This window comes from Epinephelus moara, chromosome 21, assembly GCF_006386435.1.
Source record: "Epinephelus moara isolate mb chromosome 21, YSFRI_EMoa_1.0, whole genome shotgun sequence".
NCBI classification, from domain to species: Eukaryota; Metazoa; Chordata; class Actinopteri; order Perciformes; family Serranidae; genus Epinephelus; species Epinephelus moara.
The window spans coordinates 9889762-9907741 of NC_065526.1; the positions used below are offsets into that span (position 1 = coordinate 9889762).

The window sequence follows — 17980 nt, forward strand, 5'->3', positions numbered from 1 at the left end:
TTTGGAGCCTCCATTGTGCTCTAAAGGTTTTTGGCTGATGAGTTTTTTGTGGAATGTGAGGGTTTCCCCACCTCTAGGTAATCCTCTTGTTAAGCAGTCCCGCTGGCCCAGGGATGGAGGAATGCAGTGAATAATTCAGCCAGAGGAAACTAAAAATACCACCTTCCCCGTTTGTACCCAATGAATAATTCTCTATGTGAGATGCCTTGAGCTGAGAGATGGTCCGAACGAAGACACAGAAAGAGAGCAGAGGCGAGCAGGAGGTGCAGCGAGAGGAATCTGAAGTGTTTTGAGAAGAAAGATGGAGACAGAAAGAGGAAAGAAAAAGAGAGACAGAAATAGACGATGAGATTTGGTATTCAGATCTTGCACGGAACTATTGACTGCCCGGCTGGATTATCAGAATAATAGATTACCCCCCACCCCCACACTTGAACCATGCCACCCCTCTGACCTGCAGCATCTTCAGCCGCGGCAGATGGAATACTGTAATTTATTTTCAGGGGGAGGTTCAGTGGAACCGATGGGATTGAGGAGCATGACGGCGCCTGCATACTAGGTGCGACCTGAGCCTGGAGTGCATTTCAATTCCATTTTTTATTATATTGCTGTAGAAATGCTGAGACAAGGACACAACTGAACAGCAAATAGATTTAGCTGGAGAAATGCATCCAAAATAAATGAAATTCTGCTTTAATAAAATCAGCTCAAAAGACTTGTTTGACCCCAAATATTCAGTAAATTGTTACAGCAGTATGTAAAACTGCTTTAGTGGTAAGCATGGCTGACTGGCGGAGCCACGCTTAACTAACTGCAAGGGCTGTGAAACACCATTCAATTAATTAGTGCTCATGTTCAAATCTGAGCAGTTATTAATTTGATTGTCATCAGTTGATCGCCTGCAGTAATTACCCACACACACACTGCAGCTCCAGAAAGATACTGCTGGTTATGAGACACCTGCGGTATCAGGCGTTCACACTCCATCTGTCTCGGATGCTCCTGGTTGATGGATGAGATGAAGCGAGACCTTTTTCTGTTAGTTGAAGACCAAGTTACTAATTTCAAGTACTTTAAGATGTATGGCATGAAGAAGGAGTGTCACCAGAATTGAGTTAAAGCAGCCCAGTCACCAGATGAAAATGTTGGCATTGTAATTTCTGCAAACCACAAATACGCTATATCTATATTAGGGTTGTCAAAATAACGCATCGATTTCAATTAATTAATCTCAGAAAAATTAACACCTTAAAAAATGAATGCCGATTTATTGCGTTCCATGGTGCCCTTTGACCCACTGTGTCATTGAAGGCCGCAGTAGCTTCGTTGCATGATGGAGGCAGACGAGACGACGCTGCCTGGCCCGTGACTGGAACATTTACAATTTTTTTTAAAAATGCCCAGATTGAACTGTCGATAGGAGCCCTGTTCTCTGCAATGTCTGCAGTAAGGAATTTTTGTACTATTGGAGAACTTCAAGCCTGAAATATCACCTCAATGTAAAACATTTAGCAGCAAACCCTGAGGTCAGAGCTAGCACAGCCTCTGATGCTAGCGCTAGCAGTTAGCCTCGTCAAGCCACGCTCAGCCAGGTGTTCGGACTCAAACTGAGTAAGTCTACCTGTGACTGACTTAACTCCCTTGCAAAATGGAGTGCAGTGGACTGCAGGCTAGTGTCAGTGGTAGAGGACAGGGGGACAATCGTGTCTAAAGTCCAACAGCTTTACTATGACACATCTGCCAATATTCATTTGAACTGAAATTTTTTAAATATTCTCACAGCAAAAGTTCATGTGTGCTATTATGTTGTATATGAGCTGACTTTGTCAACTAGATGTGGAGGGGATGGTGGACAGTGCAACACCTAGGTGAGCTGCAGATGATGGTTCAAGACCAACAAACATTGCTGTTGCTGTTTTTTCAGCAACTTTCAGGCAAAAATTGTGGTTGTTTTTTACCGAGACATTGCTGCTTTTCCTGCCGTTACAGTGACATGATTGTTGGTTGATTTTTACCAAGACATCACTGCTTTTTCTGTCAGGACAGTACCATGAAAAGTGGTTGTTTTTCACCAAGACATCACATCTTTTCTTGCAGGGATTGGGCCCCCCACACCAGCTATTTTGGGCCAAAACAGGATATTTTCCTAACCATAACCAAGTGGTTTTTGTGCCTAAACCTAACAAGTAAAGTTTCAACATTTCAACTTTATGCCAGTTTCAAATATTTTTATTGTGAAGCAACAGTAAAACAGCAGTACCATCTTTCTTGGTATAAACATTGCCTCATTTCCATTATAAACAAACACATTACAGAACTGTAATACAAATACAAAATTTGAAAATACAAAAATAACAATACCTGGGGAGATAGATAAGAATAGAAAAGAAAAAACAAATATATGAAATAAAATAAAAAGACTCCCTCCCTGTCCCACCCCGCCCATCAAGTACTACTCAGGGTTGTGCTACATATTGTCCTAAATTTGAGATTATTGGTTTCCAGATCTTGTTGAAGTCTTCCAGCTTGTTGTTCAGAGCATACCGAATCCTTTCAAGATGTAATCTATCAGTCAATGCAGTTACCCAGGCCCTAAAAGTTGGTGTCTCCTTCGATTTCCAATGTAAAAGGATGAGTTTTTTCCCGCATAGGAGGCCGTAAGATGTCAGCTTTATGCCAACCTGCAAATATTTTGTATCCATGGTTTGCAGAAATGGACATGCAACATTTTCTGGTGACCCTATTAAAGTCTGTATATAAGACTAACACACCTGTGTTACACCAGCTCTCACATCTTTGGATTTGTGTTTCTCTCTGGATTTGGAGACATGCCCTTGGCATATGAAGTTTGGCTCAGTGTTTCTGTAAACCTTTCCTGCAGGCTTTATTTCCTACTGCGCCACTATTCCTCACATCAAATGCACTTCCTCCAGCCCACCTGCAGGATTTGCTTGTAGCCGATTACTGCTCCACTGGAAGACTTACCGTTTTCAAGGATTTCGCTTTATTGGGTTGTTTGAACCCATTTTGTCTGGCCCTTTGACGATAGAAGATCCCTGGAAATCTCTTAACTCTGTCCCTGCACCATCCCAGCCACTCTCTTTTCTCGGCGAGAGATGGGATTGAGGTTATTAAGGAAGAGGAATCGCCTCCAGAACAGTCATCAGGTACTCTAACAGTAGTAATTATGGAACCCATCAACCGCTGGAGCTGCAAATAGAAAAGCCGGACATTTAGAAGGTAGCTGAATGACAGCTCCTGTCGGTTGTGTAATCCTTTGGCAGGCAAATGAGAGCAGGGACGGCAGATCATAATTATAGCAAAATAGTGGACTAGCTTGCCATATTTTATGCCTCCTTTCCTCCCACTTTTCAAGCCAAGCTATTACGGAGAGTCTTTTGAGGGCCCTATTGCAAGTATGACTGCTCAGAAAAAGCCAGAATATGTTTTGATAGGTGGAGGTGCTCCGAGGTGGAACACTCCTGGGTTTTAGTGATACGTGAGAGAACTGTGGACAGTGCCTCTGAGAGACACTGCCAGTCATCGGAGCGAAAGGCAGCAGCCATGAAAGGCAAATGGAAAAAGGAGCGAGGGAACAGACAGAGGGGAGGGAGAGCGTTATGACAGAAAAGTGATGAAAAAAGAGATTGAAAAGTCTGAGAAAACAAAAAATTAAGGTGCTAATGGATTCACATTCTGCCAGAGTGCCCCAAACACCCAGCCCTCAAGGGTATACATAACTGCAAGAGTGGCCAGTGTGTATCACCCGTACCAGTGGCCTGAGGGCAGAGTTAGACCATTGGCAGGCGAAAGCAGCACGTCGATATTTATTGAGTGAAATTGAATCTGCTCGGAGGACGGACCTGTGTTGGCACATGTCCTCTTGTCCCTGCCAGCTTTATCTGATAGTCCCCATTGCCACTTGCAGAACAATCATCCCAGCAATACACGGAGTAAAGAGTGTCCTTACACCTTCACCAAGCTAAAGCCCACAAAAGTCACAGTCCTCATATTCAAGAGAATGTACCTACAGAAATAAAAGTAATTCACTGTAGAAGCTGAAGAAAAAGTTGAAATAAATTAATGAAGCCTTTTAGATGATTGAGCCATAAATCTTGAAGACCAAACATGTCTAGTTGCTTCTCACATACTAATTCTTGATTTTGCTACAAGCTGCATGAATGAAAAATATCACAGAGTCGTAAATAAAATCAAATTTTTATCATAGTTTTGGGCTTCTGGTTCTACTTGGCCAACACATACTTACTCCCAGTTCGTCAAATACCAATGCTTGGTTGATGGCCCAACACGTCAAACTATGACGCTCTAGGTACCCTCTAGGGTCACTTTTGGACACTCAGGGATGGTTTGTCAATTTCTACTCGATACATGCATGGTGTCTTTCAAAATAAACTTTTGTGTTCATAGGAAATGTACAGTTTCCACTTGTCAAATGCATACACTCTCTTTCAAAATAGATTTCCAACATAGGTTTACTTAGTTTTTAGGTTTAGGCAACAAAAGTGCATGGTTTGGTCAGAAAAAGACCACGTTTTGGGTTAAAATAAGTGCATTTCATTACATATTACACACCTTAATGCTACGTTCTTAAAATATTCTATATATTTTTGCGTGGGACACAAACAGCAGTCTCCCAGGTGAAAGTCCTGTGTTTGTTTGACCCATCCTCCACCCCTCCCTTAGCATTCTGCAGTGACTTTTTCAGTCTTTATAGTATGGCACAATGGGCAAAATAATGCGGTGCGTCTCTTACAGATGCTAAAGGGTGCCTCACTGCGTCAGTATCTGATGCCACAGGCTGTTAACCAAGGGTCGGTATTCAAAGAGTTGGGAATAAGTATACTTGGCTTTACGTGCTGCACCACAAAGCCGAGATCCATAACAAATTTCTTTTTATGTGGTGTCATTTGCGTGGTATTTTTAGAGATCAAAGGCCCTGAAAACAAATGTTCTCAATCAGCTTATTGGTATGATTGATGGGTCAAATATGAACACACAATTTTCTGCCAAAGTTACAACAGTTTTGAGTATTTCACGAAAGAGATTTCTGTCTGCACTGTTTTATCAGTGTTCATGTAACTATTTTAAAGTGGGCGAGGCTCAGTTGGCAAAAGGTGATGTCACAAACTTCCGTGCATCGATGAGCCTTTAGTAATAATTGATCAAACAATAAATATTTAATTATTTATATCACAAATTAGTTTTTTTCTGAACTTTAATTTCCATAGTTAATTATTTACTAATGAATATTTGAAGTCGAGATGAAATGAAAAATGCCCTTTTGACCCCTTTAAATCACATCCCCGGCCATATTCTGCACCTATTTCACAATATATGCCAAAAAATTAGTAGGAACCAACAGATTTCAACCAATAGTGTGAATAAATCTGCAACTTCACGCCGCTCAGAGAATTATTAGTTAACATTAGCGAGATAGCAACAGCATGCTACGTCAGTGTGTCTTGGGGTGTTCGCCACCTCAAATCTTACATCCCATTTCCTCAAAATACCATTTGCAATGTTACAGCGGCTCCCTAATCCCAGTTACGCCTGTTCAATCCAAAGTTGTTGCACACAAAGGGACATAAATATAAGTTAGTGTCAAAGTACTAGGAATTAATCCTCATTATCATACAGGTTGTCGGATTAGTTGAGGACATTTTTATTCACCTACACCGGCAGACGTTAAAACAAAACAATGATGCTCGTTGGATGCCATATTTATATTGTAGCAGAAAGTTTTGGATTTCTGTTTTAACATTAATGCTTCACTGTCACACTGAGGTGCGTCAGTGTTCCCATTGTCCTGTTCACTTTACTGCTGACGGATAGCCAAAGTACAGAGAGCAGAGCCTGTCGTGTCTACAACAGTTAAGTGAAAACTCAATTGTCCTATTCTGTCCTTTCTGTCTGATGTCTCTCTTTTGTCTCTGCCTCTTTGTATCCGTCCGTCTGTCCCTCTCTCCCTCACTCTGTCTGTTCTGCAGCCCTGTTTAATCTTATTCCTGTGGGTCTGAGAGTGGTGGCCATCCAGGGAGTGAAGAGTGGCTTTTACATCGCCATGAATGGCGAGGGCATGCTCTACAGCTCGGTAAGACACAACGCCTTCCAACAGCCATGTCGTTGGGCCGTGCACGTGTGTGCGCTACCAGCATGAGTATTTGCTCATTAACACGTGTTGTGTTTTGTTCCATTTGTTGTCTCTTCTAATATCCCACTGCAGCAAAGACTCAGCCCTTCTAAACCCTTTCATCTCTGCTCTATTCGAGAGCTCTTCAGATGTGCCTTTGTGTTGCCGTGCAGCACTTATTTCCCCCCCTCTTTGTTGTTGAAGCAGCACCGTGCATGTTTTACATTTAATTTGACACCAAGTTCAATGCTCAGCCCTTTTAAAAATTGCCTCTTCTTCTTTTACTGGCCACTAACGGAGGCTCGTTATGTCGCGGCTATAAACAGAAATGAAATCGAATTTTATTGTGATTTTGTTTGTTTTTCATCCTGATTTCTAGTTAGGGTTCTGGTCATGAAAGGATACTACATTTCAAAAAAATATTCTTTCTGTATGAATGCAGTCTGAGCTGTGAAACGTGCTCACTTGTCTCTGAAGTAAATCTTTTTAAATAATCTTTTAAATATCTATTAGTAGTGTTTCACAGAATACCAATACTAGACAGGTATTGCAATAACCTGTCTTTAAAAACAGTACAATACTCCATTTTATTAGTACGGGTTCTTTAAAAATGACAGTGTTTTAATAAGAGCTATATTTCCAATAACTTTCTATGAGTTGCGTCGATATGCGACAGTGCTCTGCAGGGCTCGCTGCTTGCCCGGGGGAGGTAAACTCTGTTTTTGGGCAAGTGTAATGCTTCAAGCTGTTGTCTGATTGGGCAAGTAAAAAATAACTGTGGTGTCTAATGTAATGTTATCTGAATTTTTTTTTTAAAAACTGTGCACTGTATTACCGAAGCAGGGCTTCTCCAGCTGAGCTACACAAGTCTGTCTCATCATGTCATATACAACTTTCAGAAGCTTTGTAATCCAACCTTGAACTGCGGTGTCTTTTAGGAGACTTTGTAGAATAAATCCACAGTGATAAATTGAACACTTAATGTCTTATTTGATTATCTGTCCATTTTTCCATGTTGGAAATAGTTATCGCTGTTGTTGTTGTTGTTGTTGTTGTTGTTGTTGTGAGCCATGCATGATGCCTTGGGTTGAGTGTCAAATAATCAGAGGCTAGGTTTTCAGTTGAAGTTTTAAGGTACTTTTTCTGACGTTTTGGACTTTTGTCATGTTATGGCTTCAGTTTTTTAGGCAGCTATCGTATCAAATCCATAATGTTGGTATCATGACAACACTATCTATTAGACAAATGAACTGCATAATCATAAAAGTCCTACACCAGCCTTGAAAGACGGCGCCATTATCTCATCACATTAGCAAAAATACTCATTCGGGTTTAAAAATAAAACTCATTTCAGGACTCAGTGGGGGAGGAAATATTGTGAAGATGGATATTGTATTTGCAGTGTAAGATATGAGAAGCATATAGGCTGGTGTGGGTAGCAGATGCACAGGCGGGGGTGGAACTAGTCACGGATGTCAGCTGGAGACAACATTAAGTCATAGCTGTTGCATTGAGGATGAAGACATGCTGCTGGAGCACGTTTGTGGAAATGAGCTGCAGAGGGAGAATGTGTGTGTTAGTGTGTGTGTGTGAGAGAGAAATGGGGTGGGGGCACAGGCAGAGATGTAGAGACAGGAAAATATCCCTAGTTGGCATGGTTATATAACCGCCAGTCTCATAGTTCCTAATGCAGTTGAAGATACAGAAGAGAGCAAAGGATGGGAGGGCTGCGTTACCCACAAACTTCAACTGACGGATATTGCGATAGCCGTCCGATCGTCCCTCGCAGTGATGATAAATGACTGGCAAGAGCTGGAACTCACAAACTGCCCATCAAACTTTGTCTTTTCTCAAAACACTCATAAAATCCGTGAAGGACAAAGCGAGGCCAGTGTCTGCTATATTGCAACTTACATTTATTGATAAGGGAGCTGCTTTACTGCGAGACAGACATGAGAACATTTTGAAATAGACCAAATAAATGGTGTACATGCTGCATTTAAAGAAAAAAAAACACTCAGCACTCGCTCAGAACAACTTGAAAACAACTCAGTGCCTCGGCGGATGTATGAGCACTCGCAAGTTCAGAGAAGGACGTACAATAAATGCGCAGGCTGTTATGACTCACCCAGGTAGACGGATTCATTCATAACTAAAGGCTCATAAACAAGTGCATAACTCACAGCCCTACTATGGGGCTCATAATAACCCTCCACCCACCTATCGACGTCTAATTAAAGTTTAATCGTGCCCAGAAAGCAATCTTTTAATTTATTAAAATTGAAGTTGGGGACCCTGTATGACCCCCTCACCACCCACTCACACACTCAGACGCACAAACACACACACACACACACCCTTGATGAAATTATCATTTGCGTCAGAGTGTATGATTATTATTAACTACGAGTGATTCAGGATTTCAGTGTCAGCACGACAAACAGGACTCTCTAATTTTGATCATCATTCTTCATAATTTTGACCTCTCTATCACTGGGAGACAGGGATGTCAACAAATGTTTTGCAGTAACAGCTGAAAGGCTATTTATGGCTGTTTAAAGGAATAGTGTGTAAGATTAAAAGGGATTTAATGGAATCTAGCAGTAAGGGATTGCAGATTTCAACCAGCTTAAACTTCTCCCTGTTAGGATTCCTTCAGTATTTATTGTTCAGGAGGTTTTTAAAGGGAGCCGAATTAACCACAGAGGTGTCTTTGCCTCCCAAACAAATGGACAAGGTAAATAAAACCAGTAAAAACACTGAATAAAGCAGTTTCACGTTACAAATCAGTGTTTCTTCTACCCTGTTTGACGCATCACAGACCAGCACCTGCTAACATGTGCTCACCTATTTTCTGACACAGACGTTTTTAATGTGAGACAAAAATAAACTCTCTGCTTTTATTTTTCATTTATAAAGCGCTTTTCAAAACAGAGTTACAAAGTGCTTTACATGTCAGTAAAAAACAGACAAGACATGAAAACAACAATTTTTAAAAGAACTGATAAAAGAACTTATGTATATAAAAAATGAGGAAATAAAAGACACTCTACATGAACTTAAAAGTCAGGAAATCAGGGAAGGCTCTCCAGTAAAAATATGTTTTCAGAAGGGATTTAAAAGAGATCACTGACTCGGCCAACCTGATTCCCTCGGGCAGACCGTTCCAGAGCCTCAGGGCCCTGACAGCAAACACACTGTCCCCTTTAGTTTTCAGTCGGGCCTCTGGAACAGACAAAAGACCTCTGCCGGAGGACCTCAAAGTACGTACTAAGATAGATAGATATAGCTGGGAGAGGGACCATGAAGAGCCGTAAAGGGATAGTGCACCCAAAAATGAAAATTCAGCCATTATCTACTCACCCATATGCCGATGTCTCAGGTGAAGTTTTAGAGTTAAGCGCACACATGTGAGCGCAGTGCACAGAGAGGCAGTTCGAGCTACAGGTTACAATGAGGCTAAAAACAGAGTTCAAATGACGTTTTTCCAAACAACTTTTTATGTCGGGGATCAGGACACTTGGATCACTACGGACAAGCAGTATGGAGATATTTGGTTTTAATCTGGGGCACCATAAGCCTCCATTAGGTGGAGTTTTGTTGCTACCCCCTCTCCCCTGGGATCTCTGCAAGTGATGTGAGGACTCTAAAACTTCACCTGAGCCTCCCTTGGCATATGGGTGAGTAGATAATGGCTGAATTTTCATTTTTGGGTGCACTATCCCTTTAACTGTAATCGGTTAAATCTTAAAATCTATCTTAAAATAAAGAAGCTAAAACCCAGAGATTTAAACCAGTAAACGCACTGAACAAAGCAGTTTCATATTACAAATCAGTGTTTCTCGTATGCTGTTCGGCTCGTCAGCTCCAAATCTGCTATTGTGTGCCGACCTTTTTTTACCGGACGATTTTTACCGGACACTGAATTATCTGCAGAGGTCTCTTCCTCTCCAAAACAAACAGGCCAGGTGATTTAAACTGATAAAAAGACAGAGTAGCACTTTCACATGTAAAAAATTAGTGTTTCCAATGCTCCTGTCGCAGATTGGCATACGCAAAATCGCATGTGGTCCAGGAGCTGAATTATCTGCAGAGGTCTCTTCCTCTCAAAACAAAACAAACAGGTGATTTAAACCAGTAAAAACACTGAAAAAAGCAGTTTCATATTTTAAAAAATCAGTATTTTTTTGATCCTCTCATCAAGGAAAGGCCGCCAACCTTGGTGGCCGACATGAAAACACAGATGGCCCTATGGAGAGCCAGTGTTTGGTTTGTCCATTCTGGGCTACTGTAGTGAAGCTGCAGTGGAAAAAGGGCGATTTCCATATAGGAGGACCTGCTCCTTTATGTAGATAGCTGATTCTAAAGTAACAAAAACACGATTCTCATTTTCAGGTGATTATATACTAAAGGAAACATACTTCCTATATTATATCCCATTTCTTCCACTCTGGACCTTTAATTAAAGCCATGCAGCGAATGCACTCTCTGGCCATATGGAGGAGGTCCGGTTCCTCAGATGTGAAGCATGGGAAATTAGCATGCGTTTGTAAGCAGAATGCGGGTGGTGGGCTGGATCACAGGGAGGCTTATAAGCCTTGAAGAGCCACAGAGTGCTCATAAAGAGGCCAAATTAGCATGCAGGGCTCAAAAATCCTTTGTTTCTGTCTCCATCTCCCACTGTTTACCAGTTTCATTTACCGATACAGATTATGTTTGTTATAGACAGTGTGTTGCAGGGGGAACATTTCTGTTCTTTATTCACACTTTTACGAGAGCTCGTGTGGTGCAATCACAGCTATAAAATAAGTCCTTCACTTTCATTTTCTCATACTTACATACTCATTTACTTTTACTATTATTTGTCCTGGTCTCTTATCTTTTTTTCCCCTACTGACCTCCCTCTAATATTCGCTCTCCTCTCGCTTTTCTTCAAGGTCTCCATTACACTCTTTTGCCTCGCCAAAGTATAAAGTTTCTCATTGCTTGTTTTGTCATCTTGTTTTGTCTTCCTAACATCTGAGAGCTAAGACGCGCGTCTCTGTCTGCCTCGGCCCCCCCGGGAGATAATTACTGTGGGATATCCTCCTACCCCTCGATCACTCCCTCGTTTTTCTTCTTCTCTGCCTGCTGCTTTGCACCGTCTTGTTAGTGAGAGAATGCGACAAGCTTTGTCTTCTGTAGGAGATGATTCGGAGAAGTTGTTGTGTTGCAACTTTGAGAAACCTCCCTCTCAGGCTTTCATGTAGGTGTCAGGTATCTAACAAGTCAGTTTTTCCCGTTCCCGTTGATCAATTAAGTGGTTTCGTACATGCTGGTCGCTGGTCGGCTTTTTTTGCTGGGAGCGCAGAGCTCACTGTTGAGGCTGTTGCTGATTGGAGGCTGATGTAGCCACGGGTGAGCAGGGTGATAATGCTTGTGTGGAGTGTTTAGCGATGAAGTGCGTGGGGGCTGAGCATCTACAATGAAGAGCTCCCTTCCATTATTTATAACACTTCTCAATATGACCTAGTTTACTGCACAGCAGTAACCACTGTTCTCTCTCTCTCTCTGTCTCTCTCATTGCTTCCCATCTATCAAACTAATTTATCTATGCATCTCACAAACAGACACATCTGTCCGCAGCTGCACACACACTCAACAAACACACACACAGCGGCCTCTGAACTGTTCTTACTGTGTCTTTCAATCGGCTACTAATTTTACTGCTTCTTATTTATGTCCCAGAAAAAAAATAATGTGTCGCAGTAAAACCTCGCTGAAGGCCCTGAGGGACGGCTGAGAGAGAGTTGGAGTGGAAGGTCAGGGAGAGCTTCAGATTTTGTTGGGGTGACAAATGATAATGGCCATTTTGTAAGTAGTCTCTCCCCTCCGCCGCCCCCCCATGTCTTGATCTTTTTATGTCTTGAACAAAAGTCAGAAGGAGATGTTGTGTTGAAGTAAAAACTTAGGGCTGCAACTAATCTGCAGATTATGTTTTTATTGCTCAAAGCTGTAGTTGGTAAAAATAACTTTTCATATTTGCTGTAACTGTCACTATATTCACTCAGCACGAAATGAGACCAAGCAGCAACCTCCAGGGCTGAAAAATGAAGCCAACACAGACGTGCCAAAAACTGCAGTTCCTCAAATGGTCACTTGAGGCTGGCTCCAGTCAAACCCTATAGACGCCCATGTTAAAAGGGCCAACTATACAGCAGACATAAACATGTTTACAGCCTGGTACAGGGGGTGAATTTTTTAACAACACATCCGTTTAAACTTTATGAAAGCTTAGAGTTATGCATACATAAGGGCAGGGCCGACAGTGACAGGTTGTCTTCAAGGTGTCACCACAGTTTATGAGTCAGATCCACCCCTCACTCCTCCACAGCTCCACCCTCTCTTCCAAATATAGTCACTTCTGGCTCCAAAAAGACCAAGATGCCGTCAACCAAAATGCCGAACCTGATGCTTCAAAATGGCAGTCCACAAACCAATGGGTATGCCATGGTAGCTATGTCCATTATCTTTACAGTTTATGAATGAGACTGAATGAATGAATTGCCTTGTAGTGATTTTAATGGCCTTACAGCATGTACACACACACATGACGCCTAATTACACCAACATCGACTTACACATCACATACTTACATTGCCTCTCCCTGCACTGTATTCATTATTTATTTTCCTTCCAACCAATTAGAGCTGAGGAGTCTCTAATGCAGCTGTCAGTCATGTCAATCACTCCTTGGACTTGCATATTTCTCACCTCAGATGTTTTCAGAAACATATTTAGTGTACTGTTTAGCTGTAAAATGAGACAGTTGGTCTGGCTGGTGGGCGGTGCTTGGTTCTTCCGTCGACCATTTTCAACATGGCCGCTGGGTCACAAACTTTTTTGCAGCTAAACAGTACACTAAAATATGTTTCTGAAACCATTTGAGGCAGTACTGTAACAGAATCTTGATTTGTATTTGACGTGCAGTGATTGACAGCTGTGTTAGAGACTCTTCGGCTCTGATTGATTGTTTTTGGTGCGCTGTAGTCAATTCTAGCGAATGCCATTAGAGACTGTAGGAAGAGAAGGAGGGATATTCATTTTTTCACAGATTATCTGTCTCATTCTTCCAGGATATAGTGACAGTTTAAGCAAATATGACACAGAGTTATTCACATAAAAATTACAAGCTGTAACTTTAATTGTTTAATCTATAAAATGCCAGGAAATAAATAAAAATAAAAGTGCCCATTTACAGAACCTGAGATGACATATTAAGCTTGTATTTAAGACACTGGTAACAGCCAGTGTTGCTGCACTTAAGCAACTAATTGATTATCAAAGTTGTTGGTGTACATACACATTATAAAATCGCATATATGTGTCAACAGTAATGACAGGTAATGGACCGACATGCCCTCTGGAGGTAAGGAGAGAGAAAAAAAAGGAAAGAGAAGGAAATCAGAGCATTAGCATGTGTTTGTAGTTTGATTTTAAATGTCCCCTCTGGAGGAAGTTAAGGACGGACAGAACAGAGACTTGTTTGATGGTGATTGACTTTCAGAGTGAGACGGAGAAAAAGGATAAACAGAGGAGAGGGACAGAAAAGTGAGAAAGAGAGTTTTTCAGTTTAAGTAATGTCTAGACAATCCCCGACCTGAATCTCTCCCAGAATAATAATGAGCTCCCCAGGAGTTCCATGGCAGGCCTGGGATTCTCACTGAGGCCAAATCTCTCAGACACACCAGTGGCTCAGCCCCCCCCCCCGGCATTAAGGAGCCCCGCGGTTGTTGTCGGCAACAGCGGGGCTCCTTAATGCAGAGCTGATGGAGCCAGTAACTGATTTGGATTCAGAATGCATTCAACCCAGTTCTGTTGGCAGCCCAGTTTCATATCCATTACATCGTGCTCTCTTACTTTGCGTTTCATTTTACATTTCCTACACCTGCACCCCAGCCTTCCAAAGCTCCTGACACTCAAACACACCTCACTGATGCATCATCTGGGACATTTGTTGTTGTCTTTTGTTGTGTTTGACACTGTGTGGCAACAGGCTTTAAACTTTAGATGTCCCTACAACTGTTCCTACTCTTCTCTGCATCTTGTTCCACCTGTTCGCCTTTTCTTCTTCATGTTCATGCATTAACTGAAAATTTGCATTTCAGTGCAGTCAGCACATCTGTGTATTACATCACCCAGTGGTGGAAGAAGTAGTCAGATCTTTACTTAAAGGAGCTCTGCAGCAAAGCACCATTTGCTATGTAAAGACATAGTGAGGTAATGGCATCCTGAGCAGAGAATGAGGCCTCACTCCCTGTGTGTGTGTTTTAATCCGAGCTTTTCTGTTATTTGTTGTGGTGGATGGTCTGGCTGTGTGCAGACAAACCCGGAGCATACTCTGAATCACAGATATGCGCTGAATGTTGCAGCTCCTTCAAGTAGAAGCAGCAATACCACAGTGTTAAAACACTGCGTTACTACTAGAATTAAAAGTCCTGCATTCAAAATATTACTAATGTATAAGCATCAAAACATACTTAAAGGTCCAGTGTGCAGGATTTAGGGGCATCTATTGGCAGAAATGGTATATAATGTTTTTTTAAAATTTAAAATTTTTTCCAATAGTTAATAATCACCTGAAAAAACAATCAGTGTTTTTGTTACCTTAGAATGAGTTGTTTATATCTATATACAAAGCGGGTCCTCTCCCATAGAGTCTGCCATTTTGTTTCTACAGTAGCCCTGAAGGGACAAACCAAACACTGGCTCTAGATAGGGCCATCTGTGTTCTTGCATTGGCCACCGTAGGTCTCCTACACGCTTGGCACACGGGGGGAGTTTCAGTTCTGCAACCTCACTGCCAGGTGCCACTGAATCCTACACACTATACTTTTAAAATACCAAAATAAAAGTACTAGTTATGCAGAGTATAGTGTATTTATATACATTACTTAAATATGTAGCTGATAAAGATGGCGCTTATTTTTTACTATATGGAGCGACGCCGGCGAGCTAGTTCAGGCAGTCAACTCGAGCTGCACAGATTCATACACATACATCATACGTCACTCCCTATATGTCATCTACAAACACACCCTCCAAATTTGGCGGCCTATTTAAGCTGCAAAATCTTCCCAGCTCTCCCTTTGCATTTTCTATGCCACTGCTGCCCTGCATCAGTACTGCCGCTCGCCCTTTCAGCCCTACCTCCACCCCAGCATCCACCTGCAGGCTCCGGCTAGGGGGGGAAAGATTTAATCATCACTTCCCCATATCTCATGTAAACATATCTGCGAGAAGTGATGAGGCCGGAGTCTAGACGCCAAATTCTAACTATGTTCTGCTGTTGAGATAAACATTTAAACGTGAGTTGTAAATGAAATATATATATTGCCAGAGAGCTAGTGAATTTCACCAAGGGATCAATAAAGTCTGTCTTAAAATCTTTATCTGTTATAATTCATTTGTTGACCATATTTTGTATTATTTATATCAATCTGCAAAATAACCGAAGATGTGAAATAAATGGAGAGGAGTAAAAGTACAGTCATTTCTTCTGAACTGTGGTGGAATAAGTATTTTTATTAGTAGTAGTAAGTAGAATAAAATAAAAACTACCTTAAAATTGTACATAAGTACTGCATGAGTACTGTATTTAGTTACTTTCAACCACAAACATCACCTGTGAGCATGTGTGTGCTAGTTGAGCACGAAATGCAAACATAACAGGGGTCACGTCATCAAGTAGTTTCCCCATGGCGTCAATTTTTTCCTTGTTTAAAGGGTAACTACGCCCATTTTTAAAACTAAACATGTTATACCTATGGTCAAAGACAGTCCAAAATATTAGTTAACATGTACAACTTTCTCCCATATTCAAAAACTAGAGCACTAAGACTCAAATTTATTACGTTTGGAACTGCTCCATAGTCGATGAATTGGAAAAGATGTTCTATTGATTGAACTTTCCTAGGCCATGTAAATAACATATTATAATTCTTACTTTAGGTGTTGTTCCCCTTTTACATCTATGCCTGTGAAATCGCATGGGTCTATTTTAAACTGGTAGAAGTTGCTGTAAATTCAGCTGGCAGTCTTTGATGAAAAAAATACATAACATAATATAAATTGCTGTGTGCTGAAACGGCTAAAACATTTATATTCTGTCCCCGCTTCATGGTGTTTGTTCACTGGGTCTCAGGTGGACCTCTGTGTTTATTTATCCTCAGCTCCCTAATGGTGACGAGTGAGCAGCCTCACGTGCTCAGTTTCCCTAACAAGTCCTTCGCCGTTCTCCTTCACATCACCACAGAATATAAATAAGCGTCCTTGTAAACGGTTTACTATCACTAAACACAGCCTGTTAGCCCTGAAATGTGGCACGTCTTTTTTTAATTTTCCTTGTTTTGCTACGGTAACAACTTTGGTTGATTATGTATTCCTGGCAGAGGAAGCGACAGCACAAACCTGTTGGTGTGCATTTTAATGTGCGGCGGCATGTGTGTCGCATTGAGTGTGTGTGCGCATGTGGTCGTTGAGTATTTCGGTGCTTTTCTTTCCCTTGGTGGTTTTGTGGTTCATGTGTGCCCATTACGGAGATCACATTAATCACGGGAGACTCCGACCCCGTCTCTTCACCTCATATTTCCACTCAGTCATCCACAAACAAGGCACTCTGTCAAAGACTTCAAAGTCACTTACATTCCACCCCTATCATTCCCAAGCCACAGCCAGGGTGCTTTCTACACTGCTCCTAGCCTTTTCATAGACAGTAACAGAGTGTCGTCCTTGTGGATGATTTTGGAGGGGATTCTACGGTGTGTCAGCAAAGCAAAGTGCCTGATTGTGAAGGGTAGGATAGTGGAGTGCACTTGTGTGTATGTGTGTGTGCTCGGACCGATTCTGGCTCCAAACAGATGAAGAAGGGACAAAGCCTGCCGGAGTGTAATGTATCACTGTCTGCCCCCTACCCGCTCTAACACATATGTTCACGCACAAACACACACGCAGCCAGACAGACTCGACGTGACCCCGAGTGCCCCAACAGAGAGAGAGACGTCTGCTGTTTGACAGTGTGTCAGCGGGCCCAGATAAAGTTCGCCGCCAGCTCTCCACAGAGCTTGTCCTCCCTCCTGCTGACCAGCTAGACGTTTCCACTCAGCCGACCATGTGACCTCACCTTCCCCGAGTCCTTTACACAGCCTGCTATGCACTGCTGTGTCTTATAAATGAGCAGTCACACACACTGTGACTCATTTAGCCAAACTGTGGTGTGCCATGCGAGCAAAGACAGACACACCTACTCTTATACAGCATTTTGATGGAGCGTTTAAAGCTGCACTCATCAATTTTTGTACATGAACAATTCGTCAAATGACGTGATTTGGAAGGCGTTGCGTGTAGTGACGAACGCAACGAGAATTATCACCTGACTCTGCAGTTTCCTTTAACTGTACTGAGCTTTTAAGCATCTTTCAAATCATTAGGCTTTTTCGGACAAGAAGAAGAAATTTTTCATAGTTTTAAGACCATGTGGGAATTTAATTTGAAAGGACAGACACAGGAAGTGGCCACGCTCAGCTGTTTATTTCCAGGGCTGGTACCTGCGGTTATTCCACAGGCTAGTTAATAACATGTCGGGCAGGAAATCCAAAGTGTGGGATCATTTTGAGAAGGTGAAGGATGAACCCAAGGTGATATGTAAACTCATCTTCATTGGTCGACTACAAACATGACGTATCATCTGAAACATGGAAGTAGCTACATGCCCATTAGCCCACAGTGTCATTAACAGGCGGCTCGCTCAGTGTGTGACGTGCACTTGTAGATAAAATATAGGCCTATATT

At 41.9% G+C, this 17980-nt stretch overlaps 1 protein-coding gene across 5 annotated transcripts in view; it reads left to right on the plus strand.

Moving 5' to 3' along the window:
- The window catches only part of fgf12a (fibroblast growth factor 12a), a 54962-nt gene that overhangs the window by 27987 nt on the left and 8995 nt on the right, over positions 1-17980 (plus strand). For all 5 annotated transcript variants that reach the window (XM_050033260.1, XM_050033259.1, XM_050033261.1 and 2 more), the window contains one exon: positions 6009-6112. In XM_050033260.1, coding sequence (XP_049889217.1) covers positions 6009-6112 — 104 coding nt within the window. The remainder of the gene's footprint in view (positions 1-6008; positions 6113-17980) is intronic.